The 17,413-nt window shown below is 55.1% G+C and overlaps 3 protein-coding genes across 3 annotated transcripts; 1 reads left to right on the forward strand and 2 right to left on the reverse strand.

The window, feature by feature from the left end:
* Positions 1–7,218: 7,218 nt before the first annotated feature.
* On the forward strand, positions 7,219–8,097 carry IUM83_12870 (uncharacterized protein; the record flags this gene model as incomplete). Its single annotated transcript, XM_067937515.1, has 1 exon — positions 7,219–8,097. One exon carries the CDS (start codon positions 7,219–7,221, stop codon positions 8,095–8,097), a length of 879 nt encoding a protein of 292 aa, XP_067788207.1.
* Positions 8,098–10,908: 2,811 nt separating this feature from the next.
* Positions 10,909–12,714, reverse strand: IUM83_12871 (Secreted protein; the record flags this gene model as incomplete). The annotated part of the gene is made up of 2 exons (XM_067937516.1): positions 10,909–11,430; positions 11,812–12,714. 2 exons carry the CDS (start codon positions 12,712–12,714, stop codon positions 10,909–10,911), a joined length of 1,425 nt encoding a protein of 474 aa, XP_067788171.1.
* A 721-nt stretch (positions 12,715–13,435) lies between these two features.
* IUM83_12872 (Serine/threonine-protein kinase Nek2) lies at positions 13,436–14,383 on the reverse strand (the record flags this gene model as incomplete). Its single annotated transcript, XM_067937517.1, has 1 exon — positions 13,436–14,383. The coding sequence occupies one exon, from the start codon at positions 14,381–14,383 to the stop codon at positions 13,436–13,438; it is 948 nt and encodes a 315-aa protein (XP_067788131.1).
* Between the last annotated feature and the right edge of the window lie 3,030 nt (positions 14,384–17,413).

The raw sequence follows: 17,413 nt of genomic DNA on the forward strand, positions 1-17,413 counted from the left end.
GATATCTGTTAAAACTTTTAGATACTTCCTCACCTTGGTGTATGACACACCAATGGATACATTGAAGTGGGTCACCACAATGAGTGGTCCACACCTACCCAAAGATCCTATTGGTAGAAAGCAGCATCTTTCTACCAATTAGAGACGTGCATATTGGCGGGGCTCTGACAGCCAGCCACTGTCAACCCCTTTCATAGATGATAAAACAGTTTTAGCGGTTTTAGAAGGAAGATCAATTCACAAACAATACAGTTCTCATTTTACCTTAAACTAGCTACTGGGGGGGTTCCCACCGGTAACTCTTGAGTAGGCGGTTTTGAGAACCTAACCTGATTCATTACTTTCCTACTCAATAACCCGTCAGAAGGTGCGGATTTTTGCAGTAGGATTTCTGCTACTGCAAAAACTCTTGAGTAGGGGGCGGGGGAGAAGGTCTCATGGCGAAGAAGTAGCAGCAGAAGCAGCAAGGCGAATCTCGTGCTCGAGGGCCTAACTGGACTACAACGGAGATCCTGAAGCTCATCGAGGCATGGCGAGTTGAGCTGGATACCCCAGCAGAGAAGGGGGAGTCGACGGCCCTTCTTAACACGCGAGTATTCGAGCAATTCAAGACGCTGTGAGGTGGCACCACGTCTCGCAGTGAGAAAGCAGTCATCGACAAGAAGAACAACTTGCCTGTTGCGTACAAGTGTTGCGATGCTTCCGTTGCGGAAGGATCGGTCACTTTGCACGGGAGTGCACAGCTCCCATGCCCCCTGGAGGTGGCCGTCGTGGCGATGCTAGGCATCGCCGCGGACCAACAAAAAACGCGAACATCCAGTAGGCGCGGGGCGCCCTACTGGTATGCAGTCGCGCGTGCCGACATCGGGCACGCGACACTGAGGACTGCAGCCCCAGTGAGACCAGCTCTCACTGTAAGAAACAAGATGACAGGCCGAACCTAGTCATCTTGAGGTTTACTCGAAGAGAGCGAGCGACTCTCTTCGAGCTTTGGTAGATTCAGGCGCGTCGAACAACTTTGTTCGACTACGAAGCCTGTCGAGACTTGACTTCGAGGAGGTAGATACACCTCGAAGTCTTCTGAAGTACGACTGGCAACAGGTGCCATCGTGAAGACCGAGAAGCGCGTCGTGAACGTGCGCTTCTCGTACAAACAACGAGTGTTTGTCGAACACTTTATCGTCCTGGACCTGGACGATAAGTTCGACGTAGTAATGGGCATGCCGTGGCTTGCGCGGCATGATCCGGTGATAGACTGGAAGAAGCACACGCTCGTGCGCTTCGGACGCGACAGCGGAACAGAGAGCGATGGCCCTGTTACGGCAGCGCATGCATTAGCAGGTGCGCGCGGCTCACCAGTCGAGACAGCGCTTAATGCTGCTGTCCCGGAGTGCCCAACAAGTGCACGAGGGCGCGCACAAGTGAGACCAACGTCGGCAATGCTGCCGACGTCGGAAGAAAAAGATGTGCTGGTTCCGGGAACCAACACCCACGTTCAAGCGTGTAAGGGACAGTCCCTGACCCGAAGAGGTCAGGCCGACGCACCCCCGGTCATGAGGGGCTCCGCCAATGAATGGCGTCGAGGTGACGAAGGCGTGTCAACTCCGGGAGTTGACGCTGCAAACAGTGCGGACGGTTGCAAACGTACCGCACTGACGCAATTTGCATGCTGTCGTGCAGCCGGGTTGCACGACGAAGCGCCATCCGATCAAGCCGGGCTTGATATCGCGCGCCCGCAGACAGAGTCCGCCGGCGAACAACTGTCCACGGCTGGGCCTGGACCAGACGAACAACTGTGCGGAGCCCGGCTCCGCACAACAAGAAGGCGGCGCAAGCGGAGAACGCTGCGCAAGTCTCGGTCCGGGACCGAGACGCACCAAGAGCAATCTGCTGGGCAGACTGAGGCGGTGACGCCGGATGTCAAGACACTAAGCGTCTTGACGCGCACCGATACTGGATTCCAGTATCGTGGGATGGAACTCGCTAATCCTCCGACGACGGCGTCGGAGTTGACTTCGCTTCCAGCCATGAGCTGGAAGCGCTTCACGCGCGACTTGCACGATGGACGCATCGAGCAGGTCTGCGTTCTTTCGAACAGCGAAAAAACGGAGAGCGAGAGCGAAGAGCTGAGCCAGCTCTTCATGGGAAGTACCACTGATAGTGAAGACACTCTCAGTGCGAAGACGAAGCGAGAGCGCTTTGAGGAACAAGGCTGGGACTCGCTGAAGTCGAGTCCCTATTACGAATTGTTGAGGGAGTACAAAGACGTACTCCCGGAAGAGATTCCTGCGGAGCTTCCGCAGGATAAGGGCATTCAGCACGAGATTGATCTCGTGCCGGGCACGAAATACTGTGTCACGCGGCTGTGGCCACTGCCGCGAGAGCAAGTAAAAGCGATCGACGCCTTCTTTGAAAGTCGTCGCAAAGCAGGACAAGTGCGGGAATCAAAGTCCCCGCACAGTGCTCCGACGTTCTGTGTCAAAAAAAGCCACAGGGCGGATGGCGCATCGTTCATGCGTATAACAAGCTGAACGATGCGACGGTACCGGCGCAGACGCCAATACCGGGAAAAGATGTTACTACCGGGAAAAGATGTTCATCGATTCGATGGCCGGGAGCACCGTTTACAGTGCTCTCGACTTGCGAGATGGATTCTATCAAATCCTAATGCGTGACCACGCCAAGCGGCATGCTCTGGGAATGGCTAGTAATGCCACAGGGCTTAAGAATGCCCCTGCGACTTTCAACAGGTGCGTGACGCACTTGTTGCGCTCGGTGCGCGACTTCGCGCCGAGCTATTTCGATGACGTGTTCATCCACAGCCGGGCTGTGGACGGGAAGACCGACGTAGAGATGCACAGGGTGCAACTCCGGAAGCTACTTGAGCTTATGCGAAAGCATAAGCTCTACGCGAACCTGAAGAAGTGTATCTTCGGCGCGAGCGAGATACCCGTCCTCGGGTGTCTCGTAGGGAAAAATGGTGTTCGCCCTGACCCGGAAAAGGTCAGAGTGATTAATGAATGGCGAACGCCTTCGAGTATCAAGGCATTGAGGCAGTTGCTTGGCTTGGCCACGTACTTGTGCAAGTACGTGGAGGATTACGCGGGCAAGATCCGCCCGCTGTCACAGCTTCTTAAGAAAGAAGCTGTGTGGAATTGGAAAACCGATTGGCCAGGAGCCATTCGACGCAGTCAAGCTTGGCAGTGGCTAACCAAGATCGTCGATTTCACGTCGTATGTGACGCATCCGATTTCGCGATCGGATGCGCGTTGATGTAGCACGACCACGAGGGCCTTGTTCGTGTCGTCTATTACCAGTCGCGTCAGCTGAAGGCAGCTGAGCGTAATTATCCGGTACATGACAAGGAATGCCTTGCCATCAAATATGCACTCGCAAATTTCCGAGTGTATTTGCTTGGAAGTAGACCATTTGAGGTCTATACCGACCATGCATCACTGCGAGCCGCAGTGATATCGCCACGCATATAACACAAAATGGCGAGACGGCTCTCATTATTTGCAGAATATAACTTCCGGGTCGAATACAAATCGGGAAGATTGAATGTGGTGGCCTACGCGTTATCCCACCAGCCGGACAATGCACAAGCAGTTGATGTCATTGTCATTGACGCCATCCGATCGAGGGCACCCACGTCGTCTATCTTGGACGGCGTGAAGGCCACGCACGCGCACGACGCGGACGCGAAGCCCTTGCTGACCAATGGCACAGCACCTTCTGAGAACGCTCGTCAGAAGCTGCCAAAGTACCTTCGTGCGCGTGCACACCGCTTTCGAGTGCACGACGGAACACTGCTTTATAGTGCAGTCGACGACAACGCGGACCGCGTTACCGTACCAACCGACCATGACCTGCGACTCAGGATCATGTACGAATATCATGATGCCCCGACCGCGGGACATCTCGGACGTGAGAAGCCATACGTCCTTCTCACGCGTGACGTTTACTGACACCACTAGTACAAGCGGGTGCGCAAGTACACCCGTGCTTGCGAGGTATGCCAACGCGTGAAGCCTGCGCCGTTTGCGCAGGCTCCATTACAATCACTACCGACTCCGTCGGAGTGTTGGAAGTCCATGTCTTTGGACTTCATCTTTGGTCTTCCCCCGGATAGCGGAGGGAACACCGGCGTTGTGGTCTTCGTCGACCGCTTCAGCAAGATGGTACATCTTGATACAGTGCCTGCAGAAGTGACCGCGAAGCAGACGGCCCGTCTGTTCGTCGACATGGTGTTCAAACACCATGGCATACCGACCGACATTTTGTCGGACCGAGACCCGCGCTTCACAGCGCACCTGTGGCAAGGAGTGTTTACACTTCTTGGGAGCCAGCTTTCAATGTCGACTGCGGATCATCCGCAGACGGACGGTCAAACCGAGCGCGTGAATCGCGTGCTCGTCGATAGGTTGAAGAGCTACGCTCACTCGTTCCAATACTGGAGTGAGTGCTTATCGATGGCAGAGTTTGCCATCAATAACTCAGTGCATGCCTCGACCGGGCATGCACCGTTCTACGTGAATGCCATGCGGCATCCACATCTATCGAGTTTACTCGGAGTGATGGCTCCCACTTTAAGTGGGGGAGGATCTACGACTGCAATACAGCAGCCGCAGAAAACCGCTGACACTTGCACAGTGTCAGCTGCAACAATGGACAAACCACATGAGTCTGCGCAGGACGCAGACTCCCCACCAACAAGGGCAACGACCACGGGTCTGCGCAGGGCGCAGACATCGCAAGAACCGCGCAGAGGCCGGGCCTCTAGCGGAGAGCGAGCTCAATGACTTCAGCTCGGATGCAATCAGTTTCATCACCAAAAGACAAGCCGTGATTCGGTTTGTCCAAGACACTATAGCAGCTTCTGTTGATCAACAGAAGCTGAACGCAGACAATGCGGGCAGAGGCAACACAAATGAATTCAAAGTGGATTCATTGGTTTTGTTAGCTACTCAAAACCTGCCTAAACATGCAGTATCAGACTTCGGAGCAAGCTTGCTTGCTCCGCGCTTCATCGGGCCGTTCACTGTGTTGGCACGGCACGGCAACGCATACACGCTAGACATACCGTCTAGCATGCGCCTCCATCCGACCTTTTACGTCGGACGGCTGAATCCATACCTGCAGCACGAACCATCTAGCTTGGCTGACCCGAAGCCTCGGCAGGAGCCGAGGCAGAAGCGGAGGACTTGGCCTCGGCAACGAGCAGCCTCTCCTCCAGCGCGCGGACGCGCTGGAGCAACCCCTTCATCTGGGTCCCCAGCTCGACCTGGATATTTGAGGCGGTCTGCGAGACCGCCGCGACTTGGGCCTTCTGGTTCACCAGCTCCTGCTTCAGGGCGGCGAACTCAGCACCCTGCAGACACTCCACGGCGGCCACCCGGTCGTGGAGAGGCGCATACTGATCAGCCCGGGGCTGATCATACCCGGGGCGTGTTCCCACCCCCGCCACCGCCGATCCGTGACGCCCGCGGCTCAACCCGCTGGATTGTTGAGCGGATTGTTGACCATAGTATCCCGAAAACGAACCCTCAAGGGGCTTGTTTTCGTATTCGTTGGAGAGGATTTACTCTCCATCGAGATACATGGGAGCCGCGGAACGTCTTGCTGGAGGACGTTCCGGAAATGGTGAGGGCGTACGAAGAGCAGTACGCGCTGGCGCAGCGGAAATAGTGCGAGCGCTGCGGTCATCGCTAGCGCCCGAACCCTCACGTGCTAAGAATTTAGCACGGAGCTCTTTGAGACTCTCGGGCACACGGAACGACGTGTACCCGTTCAGGTCGCGATCGCTCAAGCGGACCGCGCCTGGGAAGCACTTAGTGCACTGAAAGCCCTCGGGCACAGCGCACGACACATTTGCCTCCTCAGCAGCAACATGAAGTTGCTCCAGCTTTCCACGCTTCGAGTAGGTCTCGAAGCGATCACGCGCTTGCTTAATCCGATCACGGTAAGCACTCGGTTTCTTGTTGAAGTTTTCAACAAAGGCGTTCCAACTTTGCCAAAGTGCCTGCCACTCGGGCACTTTGCTGCGAGAAGATGTCTTCTTGCTTTGAAACCATCGGAGCTCATGAAAGAGTCCGATGCAGTAATCGCGCCTTTGATGCGTTTCCGCATCAAAGTGCAGCTCGGCAGCCACAGCGTCATCTTTGATGGCGCTGCATACGTACAGCGGCACCTCATTCGGAGGTACCGAGTTCCCATACTGGTCCGTGATCTCGGACGGCATCCACCGATCGCGCGCTGCAGGCGCAGCGTGCGGAGAGCCTTGAGCTTTAAAATCACGCGCTGCAGCAGCAGCGCGCGGAGAACTGAGAGCCCCAGCGGATGCGAGTGGGGTATCACGCTCAGTTCGCGAACGCTTCGAACTCGAAGCGTCCGATTCGTCCCCTTCACGCGGGTGAACGTTCTTGGCATGAGGGTCGAGCGATTCGCTCGACACTGAGTCCTTGCGCTTTGAGGGCGAGTCCTCCTCGCCCTCCATATCTTCATCGTCGTCGTCGAAGTCGAAGACGTCGCCGTACTTCACCTTCTGGCGCTCGAAGTAGTCATCGATGGGGAGATGACTCCCCACCGACTTCGAGGTCTTCTTCTCTTGAGGCGCGCTCATCGTTGAATGAGCGCGGATTTCTTCTCCAAACGCGGAGAATTGACGAATGGTCAATTCCAAAGATTGATGTGCGGAGACCCCGCGCGTCTAACCTTAAGGTGGGGATGGTGTAACGGGGTTACACGTACAAGTGTCTACAAGCCACTTGTGATTTTAACAGATAGGATATCTGTTAAAACTTTTAGATACTTCCTCACCTTGGTGTAAGACCCACCAATGGATACATTGAAGTGGGTCACCACAATGAGTGGTCCACACCTACCCAAAGATCCTATTGGTAGAAAGCAGCATCTTTCTACCAATTAGAGACATGCATATTGGCGGGGCTCTGACAGCCAGCCGCTGTCAACCCCTTTCATAGATGAAAACAATTTTAGCAGATTTAGGAGGAAGATCAATTTACAAACAATACAGTTCTCATTTTACCATAAACTAACTACTTGGTGTCTTTATTTGATTTTTATTATAGTTGTGTACTCAAGTATAATTAATTCAAATTATTAATAAACTCCTACGCTTCCTCATACACGTAGCGCGACGTGTAAGCTAAAGTAGTGAGCCAAAGTAGGCCCACTACAGCCAGCGTGACCTCATCGATGCTCAACATCCCCTTCGAACCGTACCAACGTGTGCCTTTGATTCGACCGGACACACTGGAGATCATGTATGTCCGACGCCAACACATCGTCGATTGCGAACTCATGGGACGTGGGAATATCCCGGGTGCTGTCTTTAAGGATCCGCAATTTACGGATTCGTCGACTGTTAAGGCCACCAGGAGCGGCCGCACTGGCAAGCGGCGAGCTACTAACGGTATTGACTTTACCTTTAGTGATACAGATGATGAAGAGAAAGACGAGCACACGTCGATGGAACAGGCCGATATCGACATGGTGCGTCTACACAACCGTCCACTACGCAAGCGCGCCCGGTACACCGACGACGACTTTCAAAACCTACTACCCCCCGACGGCATCGACGTTCCAGTATTGGAATCACGCCGCGACAACGCCGCGTTCCGACCATCCCAAATTGAGCGCCAAGTCCACAACGCTGTCGTTCATCCGTCGCTTGTAGGTAAGAATGCTCAGGCCATCCTTGAATCAGCCCAACAGAGCCGCAACACCAAGTTCCTCGGCACGCCTCCGATACTGCGCGGAGCGTACGACATTAGTTTTGGCGTCCGAGGTCTCTCGTTGATGCACTTCCAACGATATTTCGAGCAGCTCGAAATGGAGAAAGCGACCAATGCCGTCAACATGACCAACTTTGGGCGCTCAAATGCTCTACAGCCAGCAACACCGCCAGCCAACGTCGCGGAGATCCTAGACGCCTTCAACACTTTGCTCCACTTCGCTAAGTTCTTTCACAATTCGACTGTCTACAAATTCATCAAGGCTGGAGCGGACTTCGTGGAGACATATGCCGCCTTCACACGACCCGACGCCGCGACATGCAACATGCTCGTGTTGTAGATCAACTCCAAACTCGGAAAATTTCGGAGCGAAATTAGCGCCACAAACCTGCAAACGGCACCACTCATAAGCCAAGAGTTCTCGCGAAACGACGATCTCCTGATGGAGCTTTATCAGGCGCAACAGGACCGCTGGGTTGCGGCGCTGATCGCAGCGATGCCAAACCGCCCTGCAGCAGCTGCTCGATCGAGGCAACGAGACACTCGTCCATCAAAACCGTCGTCTGTGCCTAGAGACCTCCTGGCCATGCTACCAAAGCAAGGCAACAAAGTTATGTGCATGTGATTCCTCTCAAAGAAAGGCTGTTCCGGACCATCACATGGGCAGTGTTTCGACTCTCATAGAGCTCACGTCAAACCGATGGCCCTACCTGCTGATGCAAAAACTTGGATTGATAAACATTTCCTCGGCCTCGCTCCAGAATTTCAGGATCTCTGACGCCAACTAGTTCCGGTGACGTCGGAACAGCCACCCCGGAGCGAACACAAAGATTATACTCTCGCGAAAGCACCCACGCCACCGCTTACAGTCACGCCCAGGTCGGCATCACCTGATTTCGTCGTCGCACACCGTGACATGCACAACTCCACAGAATACATATCATTCAATCAGCAAGAACTACATGCTCACAACAGATGTACTACTTCTCAGCTCGCCGTGAGCAGACAGCTGACAGCGATCCACAGAAAACAATATCGCGATCTGGCTTTGAGTCACATGATTCGCCTTCCTGACGAAGTACAGTCCCCCAGCACAACGCTTGACGGGAACCGAATTCGTGCGGACTCCAAGCTTGCTCGCGTCCTACAGTGGCCGCTTGCTAGATTCGTACAGGCCTACCGGGGCGAAACTGTAGATGAAATCCGGCCTAACAAGGAACTCTTCGAGCTCGCTGTACACTTCGATCCAGTCCTCCGCGACTCGACTACACTATGGAACAATATTGTACGGGAAGGTGTCAAACTTCTGTGGTTGTCAAAGAAGCCGACTACGCAGATTAATCACCCCCCCCCAACCACTCTTCAGTCAATGATCATCTGTGCAGCGTACGACGGCATATCATTAAAGGTCACAGAAATGGACGCTATCTCGTGGTTGCGGCGGATTTACTGGACCAATGGAGTAACATATTCATCAGCCCAATTGGGGTGGTGAGCAAGCCCGGGACCACAATCGATGTCCGAGTGATAAATGACTACTCATATCCACGCGGGGTTGCTGTCAACGACTTCACAGACCGTTGCAATTTTCCCAGTATTTCGTACAATCCACCCCGTGATATAGCACGGCGTATCTGGGAACTACGAGTCCGCTTCCCCGGCCATCCAATACTTATGATGCTAGGAGATGTATCCGGGGCCTTCCGACGCAAACCGATGAACTCCGAACACGTCCACATGTTTGTATTCAGGTTTGACAGCTACGTGGTCATTGACTTATCGTGTGGGTTTGGCTGGTGTGGATCACCTGCATTCTATTCGGTAGCCGACGCACTGATCAACAGGCTGTACATGAGCCAGCACCCGCAGTTGGCTTACTCCCTACTTGACACCAGCCCATTCGCTGGTAATGTATGGTGCGACGACCACTCCTGTGTCGAAATTGACACGGGATCAAGATGCACGGAAGCAAATCTAGCATTACGGAGAGCTATGGCGACCGTCCTAGGCCCCAAAAGCGCTGAATGAAGACAAATTTACGACGTGGGCGACACAATAAAAACACTTTCCACTACATTGGGGGTTCAACGACGTTTCATTAATGGGAGCTTATGCAATGACCATCAGCTCAGGCCGATAAGGGACGAGGAGAGCGGTGCCCCCAAATGGTCATGCAGTCAGCCCCACTAATGCAACGTCGAATCGCCCCGTGGGCCTGCTACCATGCTTGCCGCCAGGGTAACCACCGACTCCTTGCAGAGCCTAGTGTAGGTCTTGAACGCATCGGAGACCCAACGGCCGTGAAACTGTATTGTGAGGGCGTCCGTGCCAGATCGGTACATATGAGTTGCCCCGCCGGACCGAAGAGAATGCGAGCTGAAACATCGCGGATCTTGACCTGTGCTCGTAGCCGCTCGCTTGATAGCTTCTGCCACGTCGGCCGTTGCAATGCAGGCCGGCTTCCCGAGGCGGTCCAGGTACACTGCGGCCGGTATGTCGGTGGGCAGGTTTTTACGGACTTGGAGCAGGATCAGGGCACCAAACACGGGACACAGGAATGGGTGCCCAGAACGCGACAGCATGCGTGTTGTGGAGGAGCCGCCTTGATTGGTCTTGGAACCGATCAAGCGTATGCACACCGATTGTGCCTTCGAAGGAGTCAATGTTGGTCGACCTTCCACGTCTAGAACTGCGATGTCTTGAGCTCGAACGGCAAACCACTTGAAGGAACCTCCGGCAATTGCTACGATTTCCGATCGCCTCAGGAGGAAGAAGAACGCCAAGCACATGACCCCCCATAGGGCTTGCTCAAATGGTTCAGTCATCGCGAGGCTGCGGAAGCACGCTTCAAGAAGCCCGATCGACACTGGTGCTTTTCGGCGCGGTGGTGAGTCGAGGCGGCTGATTCCTTTGAGCAGCATACGGATGTGCGGGTGTGAAATTGGGAAGTCATGACCGGATGCCGCAAAGAAGTGGCGAACACCGAGGAGGACCGCCATTATCGAGTCGCTGCGAATGGGCCCCCCGGACCCGAAGCCGTACTGGAAGCCGTGAAGAATAAAATCCGATATGTGCTGTACTTGGACAGCGAGAGGCATGCCCGCAAGCGAGGGGGCTATACCATGGTGGGACGTCCAGGTCGTCCACTTGGTCAGCGCTCGCCTGTATTGATCGAATGTGGAGTCGGCAACGGAGTGCGCTCGGAGATACGCAGCCAAATGTCGGTCAGACCGTGAATATCCACCGTCGGTGATACCTGCGACCAGCCGGGAGTTAGTGATGAAAATTTGGCTGCATACGATGGGTTAGCGGCGATGCGGGAGCCAGCGTCTGCGCGTTCGTTGTCGGTCCCGGCCACGTGAGATGCTGAAAACCGGAGCTGGAACGAAGTTTCCCACCAGCTTAAGAGCCGGATAATCACTTGGGCGCGTGGGTTTCTCGAGGCGAGCTTGTTTTGCCAAGCGACGGCAGAGGTGTTGTCGATACGAAACAGGACGTGGCAAGGGCGTCCGTTGCGAGGAACCCCGCAGCCCCAACGGCGTCCCCACGCATGGACCGCGAAAGCGCAAGAAAGTAATTCGCGGAAGTTGATATCGAACCCGTTCGGCGCTCCATCCTTGAATGCTGCGATCAGCTCACGTTCGCTGTCCGTGAACTGGTAAGTGAGAGCCATCTGCGAGGAGACGTGCAACGCGCAGAGCCCGTAATCTGACGCGTCCATTTCAACTTCAATATCCGGTGCCGGGAGAGAGTTGAAGTATTCCAGCGACACACCGTTCAACTGGGGTGTGTGGAGTACACGCCACCACCATAGCAAATCCTGTCGCATGTCAGGTGTAATCGGGACACGCTGAAAACGATGTAAATGACTTTCGCGCTGGCGCAGGCGCTGAAGAAACGGCCGAGCAGCACGGATGCACGTTGCCACATGCCGAAGACTACCCATCAGCGACCGATAGGCCTGCCTTGAGAGCGACGAAGCGGAGAAAGCATCCGCCACAATTTTCCGTGCCTTGAGTATCTTCTCTGGTGGCATAGACACCGTTTCCGCCACAGAGTCGAATACGAGGCCCAGTACGCGTTGTCGTGTGTTCCAATCGGTGAACTTCTTAGCGTTAATAGCGTCAGCACCCAGGACCGCTACCATGGCATACCTTAGCGACCGATTTGCGTCATCACATGATGTTCCAATGTCCGCAGCCACATTGATGTGATCATCAACCCAGTGATAATTGAAGAAACCATCCGGGAACGTGTCAGTGGTGTGAGAACCGTGCACGTAAGCGACGGCACCACCGGCAATTTCGTAAAACCCCGGGGATCCGGTCCAGCCAAATGGCGCTGCGAGCTCGATCACTATGACATCGTCCTCCTCGATGTGCCCGGCGAAAAGATACACGCTGTTGCTGTGGATGCTGATGTTTCGAAAAGCAGAGGCTACGTCTCCAGCCATCACACAGACACGAGCATTCGGGTGGGCGCGCTTGGATTTCAGGATCTCGGTTGCCACCGCGTCGCAATGTGTATACTCCGGCTTAACGATGCTGTCCTGGTCCGTACAGTCGTTGATGGAGGTGCCTTCGGGGTACGACAGATCGTGAATCGTTCGACCTGTAACATTGGTGTCCTCGCCACCCTTGTCGACCACTCCGAAGGGGCTGATGATTATCTCGGGCCATTGCTTGAGGAGGTCCCGATCGAGCACCAGGCATCGCCCTGCGTCCTGCTCCTTGCGGATGTTCTTGCGGAGCACATTGAGACGGTCTCTCGCCGACCCGTGGTTTGGTGGCCGTTGTACCTGCCGTGGAGGCGTCTTACTTAACCGGACTTCAACACCACCATGAACGATATTCTGGAGCTCTTCCAAATGTTCGTAGCCCCTGCACACTTCGTTTAGCACAGCTGGCACCAAGCTTTTGGTTGGTCGGTAGTCGTTAACCGTCTGCCCGCGCACCATTTCGACAAAAGTTGGAAGGGAGGGGCCTGACCGCCGTGCATACTCCGATAGTACCTTCCGCAGCGGAGTATCAAGAAGAAACTCGGGCCCTGCCACTCCTGGTCGCGACAGCGGGTAGTTGTCCGGAGGCAGCGTAACGCCCAATTTCGCCATAGCCTGAGCCAGAGTGGCTCTGCGAGTAACGCGCAATAGATTGCTTCTTTCACGAGCGTTCGAGTACATCGCTGCTGCGGCCTTGACGCTAATGACCGGGCGCAGGTGGCTTGGTCGTGGTGCAGTTCCAGTACGCAACCGGTCTTCTTCTTCGGTGGGAAACGTGACGCTGCGGCTCGAAGACTGGTACACCGATCCCAGCGACGTGACTGCCCGTGATACTGATTCTGTAGCAGAGTTCAGCTCGCTTTCATGAAGTGGTACACACGAAACATCTTGCAGTGTAGTCAGAGCTGACGCTCTACGCATATACTGAATTGAATGTACCGACTGTATGGCCGGTACTGGCTGTATGGCCGTGGGTGACTGTATGGTCAACCCGGACTGTATAGTCTGAGGTGTGGGTGGCTGTATGGCCAACCCGGACTGTATAGTCTGAGGTGTGGGTGGCTGTATGGCCAACCCGGACCGTAAGGTCAAAATACCCGTCTGGGCGGTGCCGGTGCCGGTACAGTCCTCCTGACTCCCCGGTAGACACGGTGTTTTGGCGTCGGGCGGGGCTGAGCGATTAGGAAAACAGACGGTCTCGCGGAAAATTTCCCGCTCGCGCGCCGATTTCCTCCCCGTCCAGGAAGCTTGCCGTCGTGAGGAAGCACACCTCCGCTGGCGGCATCTCGTCCTTGCTGTTCGGGGCAGTGGGAGCCGCCGGACTTGCATGCATGGCTGGGGCGGGGACCACTGGTAACTGGCCAACGCTCTGTCGGGCTACCAGCGCACGGAGCCGTTTAATATCGGCTTGTAGGGCTTGCACTTGAGCGGGAACAGCATGGTCGTCCTGGCCTACGACTCCCTGCGTGCTTGCACTGGCCTGAGTCGCGGGGTCCTCGGTCGCGGCACTCCCTTCGACTGCAGTACCGGGCGAAAACGATGCCATGAAATCGTGTAGGTCGAACCAGCCGCCGGACCTCGACGTAGCCGCCGGACGCTTCGCAACCGCCACCGCCTTGGCTTGCTTGGTCTTCGCCGAGGTCACCGTCTTCTTCGGCCTCTTCGCAGGTGGAGCCGGCGGCTTGTCCTCCAGGTCGGAGTCGGAGTCGCGGCTGCTGTCACCCGTGGGCTTCCTTGGTGTCCCCGCAGTCGATGCCACCGTGGCGCGCTTCGACACCTTCTTCTTGCCCGTGCGGGTGTCGACCACAGCTTCACCAGAAGCAGGCTTCGATGTCGCCCGCTTGCTCGTGCGTAGTGGTGCGGGCTCGGACGTTCGCCTCGCAGGCGCCGTCGTCCACGGCTCGTCCGCACCCGTGACGTCCACGACGTCAGGAGGAGCGACGCCAGCAGCAGCCGCAGGGAGCTCGCTATCCGATGGGGCCGTCACGGCCCTGGATGACGGGGAGCTGGGGGTGGCTTGGTCGGTGGTCCCGCGGGTGATCATGGCGTAGCTGGGTAAAGTAACCCCCTTCTTCGTTGCTTGCTTGTTGGTCTGAAGACAAAGTGAGGGAAAACGCCACGCGTCCATCGGTTGGTCTGCGGTGTAGTACCCCCAATGTACCGGTATGCACCGGTATACCGGAAACACAATTCTGAAGTGGAAAACACAATTCCCTGGCTCTGCCATGGAATACAGCTAGGCTTGTTATGAGACACAAGAAAGGGCACCGTATCCATCCCCCTCGAAAAATTATGCAAGGCTCAGGACCGTATCAACGAAGTACTGCAAGCTTCAACATGTACATTATCATCGCTCAACAAGCTGATCGGAAGTCTTCGTCACGTGACGACCTGTTGTCCTCCAGCTCGAGCATTTTATCAAAATATCCAGACGCACACAACGATATTCCGTAGTCAGCACGAGCACAGAAGCGTTTCGAATGACGTACGCGACGATCTGAGGTGGTTCCTCGCTGTTCTCTCAGCGACACACCGATTCAACTCCATACCAGTCGAGCAGCTCAGCCGGATCCAGCCACCGTCCCGCCACGTGTTCATGGACGCGTCGGACACTGGAGTCTGCGCACTCGAGCCCCAGCTACAACAATTCATCCGCGTTGAATTCAGTGACGCCGAGCGTGCCAGGTTTTCAACCTCAAAAACGGGCAACTCGATCAACGTGAGAGAACTCATGAGCGCCGTCCTTGCAGTAGTTCATTGGGGGAGATCGTGGGCCCCAACCGGACGAGATCGTATTCACGTCTGCGTGCACATTGATAACACAAGTGCGGTAACGTGGTTGGCGAAACGATCCAGTCGCCATCCAACAGCACGGATGTATAACCGCTTAATCTCCCTGGCGGAGTTCAAGTACTCATTAGCGTGCTCGGCGCAACACATCGCGGGGGAACTGAAAACCATGGCGGACTCGGACTCAAGGGCGTGGAACGCAGACCATCCTCTGTACAATACTTGGACTAACTTATCGCAATCATGGACACAGGTCAAAATTCAGCCCCCATTCGACAATCTCTGGAACACCTGGGAGAAATGCTTCGCGGGAGAGCTATTGCAGACACTACCGGTCGAACGTATATTACCAACCGGCAGCAATGGTGTGAATTCTCGCAGAAACTGGGCTGGTCTCCATAGCTCTCTCAGCCCGGTCGACCGAGCAATAAGATGTTAGGGTGCTTCGCAATATACTGCTGGGGGCACCGCTGGAACCGGACAAACCGAGGCAACACGTACGGCACCATCAAGCTGAAACTTGCAAGCGTTCGTTGGTACCACCGACGCTTCATGGGTATCGACCTATCCGCCTCACTGGAATTCACGCTTCTGATGCAAGGCATCAAACGATTATCACCTCCCGTACACAAGATTCAACCCATCACGACGGCGTTCCTACGCCTACTTCACCGAAAAATCGACTTTCAACAGCCGCGACAACGTCTTTTGTGGGCACCGTCCTTATCGGCTTCTTTTGTATACTTCGGAGGTCCGAGTATCTGAAGATTGGTTCCACGCGGCACTTCTACTGTTTAAAGCAAGAGAGCGTCTTTTTCTCCGACCAACGCGGCAGCCGAGCGTCACGGTCATCGGCGACGTCCGTCACGATTGGGCTAGAAGGAACGAAGTGCGATCAATACGGCCGTGGATCCTGGCGCACAATGCATGCCCCCGGTGACTCAGTAATCTGCCCACTAGCAGCGCTAACACACATCCTGCGTGCCCAAGCGGATATCGGAGACAGTGGAGAATACCTGTGCTGCGACACCAGCTAGGCCGACGTCGCAGCAGCACTCAAGGCAACAGCGGTAGGCGCCGGTGTTCCCACAGCCAATTATGCAACGCATTCCATCAGAATCGGAGGAGCCACTGCACTATTGGCAGGCGAAGCCAGCCAACGATCCATCAAGCTACTGGGTGGGTCTCAAACTATTTCGAGCAATATCCCGTACAAGCAGCGGTGTCGCCACGAACACTCTCACAGCGAATGGTTGCAGATAGCCAGCAAACAGCCCACGCCTGAGGACGCCTTCGCCTTTTCCTTGGGGGCCACTCACCACGCCCTTCAGCGAGGCTGGCCAGCAAATATATGCATTTGCCCCCCTAAACAAGTGAGTTGCAGCAACGAAAAAGTCGATTAACCGTGCAAGTTGAAGGCCAGGCATGCTGTCCGATGTATAAAAGCTTGGGAATTATGACTGCCGAGGCAATCCAACTGCGCTAGTCTACTGTTGTTGTTTTCTGGCTGGCCATATGCAATCAAGTGGTTAGTTGACGCTCGGCCATGATCCAAGTCTTCTCAGGATCCTGCTTACTTCCCACGTAGATACCGAGATAGCGTCCGTGGTGCTCCGGTTCCTGAAACTGCAGAGGTAGCGGCAAGCATGAGTCCCCTGCGGGTCCGGCCGGCCGGAGCGCGATCACCATCGATTTCTTATGATTGAGGAGGAGCCCGGATGCTGCTCCAAATGTTGTGGTTACGTGCAGAAGCGTAGCAACCTCTTCAGTAGAAGCTAGGTAGACCGCCGTGTCATCCGCATAACCAGCCACTTTGATCTCAACCTCCCCTCCACCCGAGTGAAGCACTACCCCGTGAAGCTCTGGATGCCTGTCAAGTTCCTGGTACAACGCCTCAAGTGCCAAAATAAACATTAGAGGCGCAAGAGGCCACCCCTGCCTGATACCGCTGGTTACCTCAACTCTGTGAGACTGAAAACCATGAGCGAGAAAGGTGGCATTCGTGCCGTCATGGTGAGCCCCAACCGTCTTGATGAATTACTCTGGGTACCCATGCCGTCGCAGCGCCGTGAGGAGGAAATTTCTGGACAACGAGTCGTAGGCCTTCATAAAGTCTAAGAGTACAACAAGCGCACCATTTTGAGCACGGTCCTCGATAGCAGTCTGCTGAGCAGCCTCGAAGATCTCATGGATCGTCCGCCTCGGGGCGAAGCTATTCTGGTTCAGATGTATGCGGTCATCCAATGTCTCGCGCACTCTGGTTACTAGGAACAGATCTTGTAGCCCGTATTTAAAAGAGCGATTGGTCGATAATTTGAAGGATTGTGCAAATTCCCCGACTTGTTCAGACAGAAAATATCGGCCTCCA

The sequence above is a fragment of the Phytophthora cinnamomi genome, assembly GCF_018691715.1.
Source record: "Phytophthora cinnamomi strain GKB4 chromosome Unknown Contig55, whole genome shotgun sequence".
In the NCBI taxonomy this organism is placed as follows: domain Eukaryota; phylum Oomycota; class Peronosporomycetes; order Peronosporales; family Peronosporaceae; genus Phytophthora; species Phytophthora cinnamomi.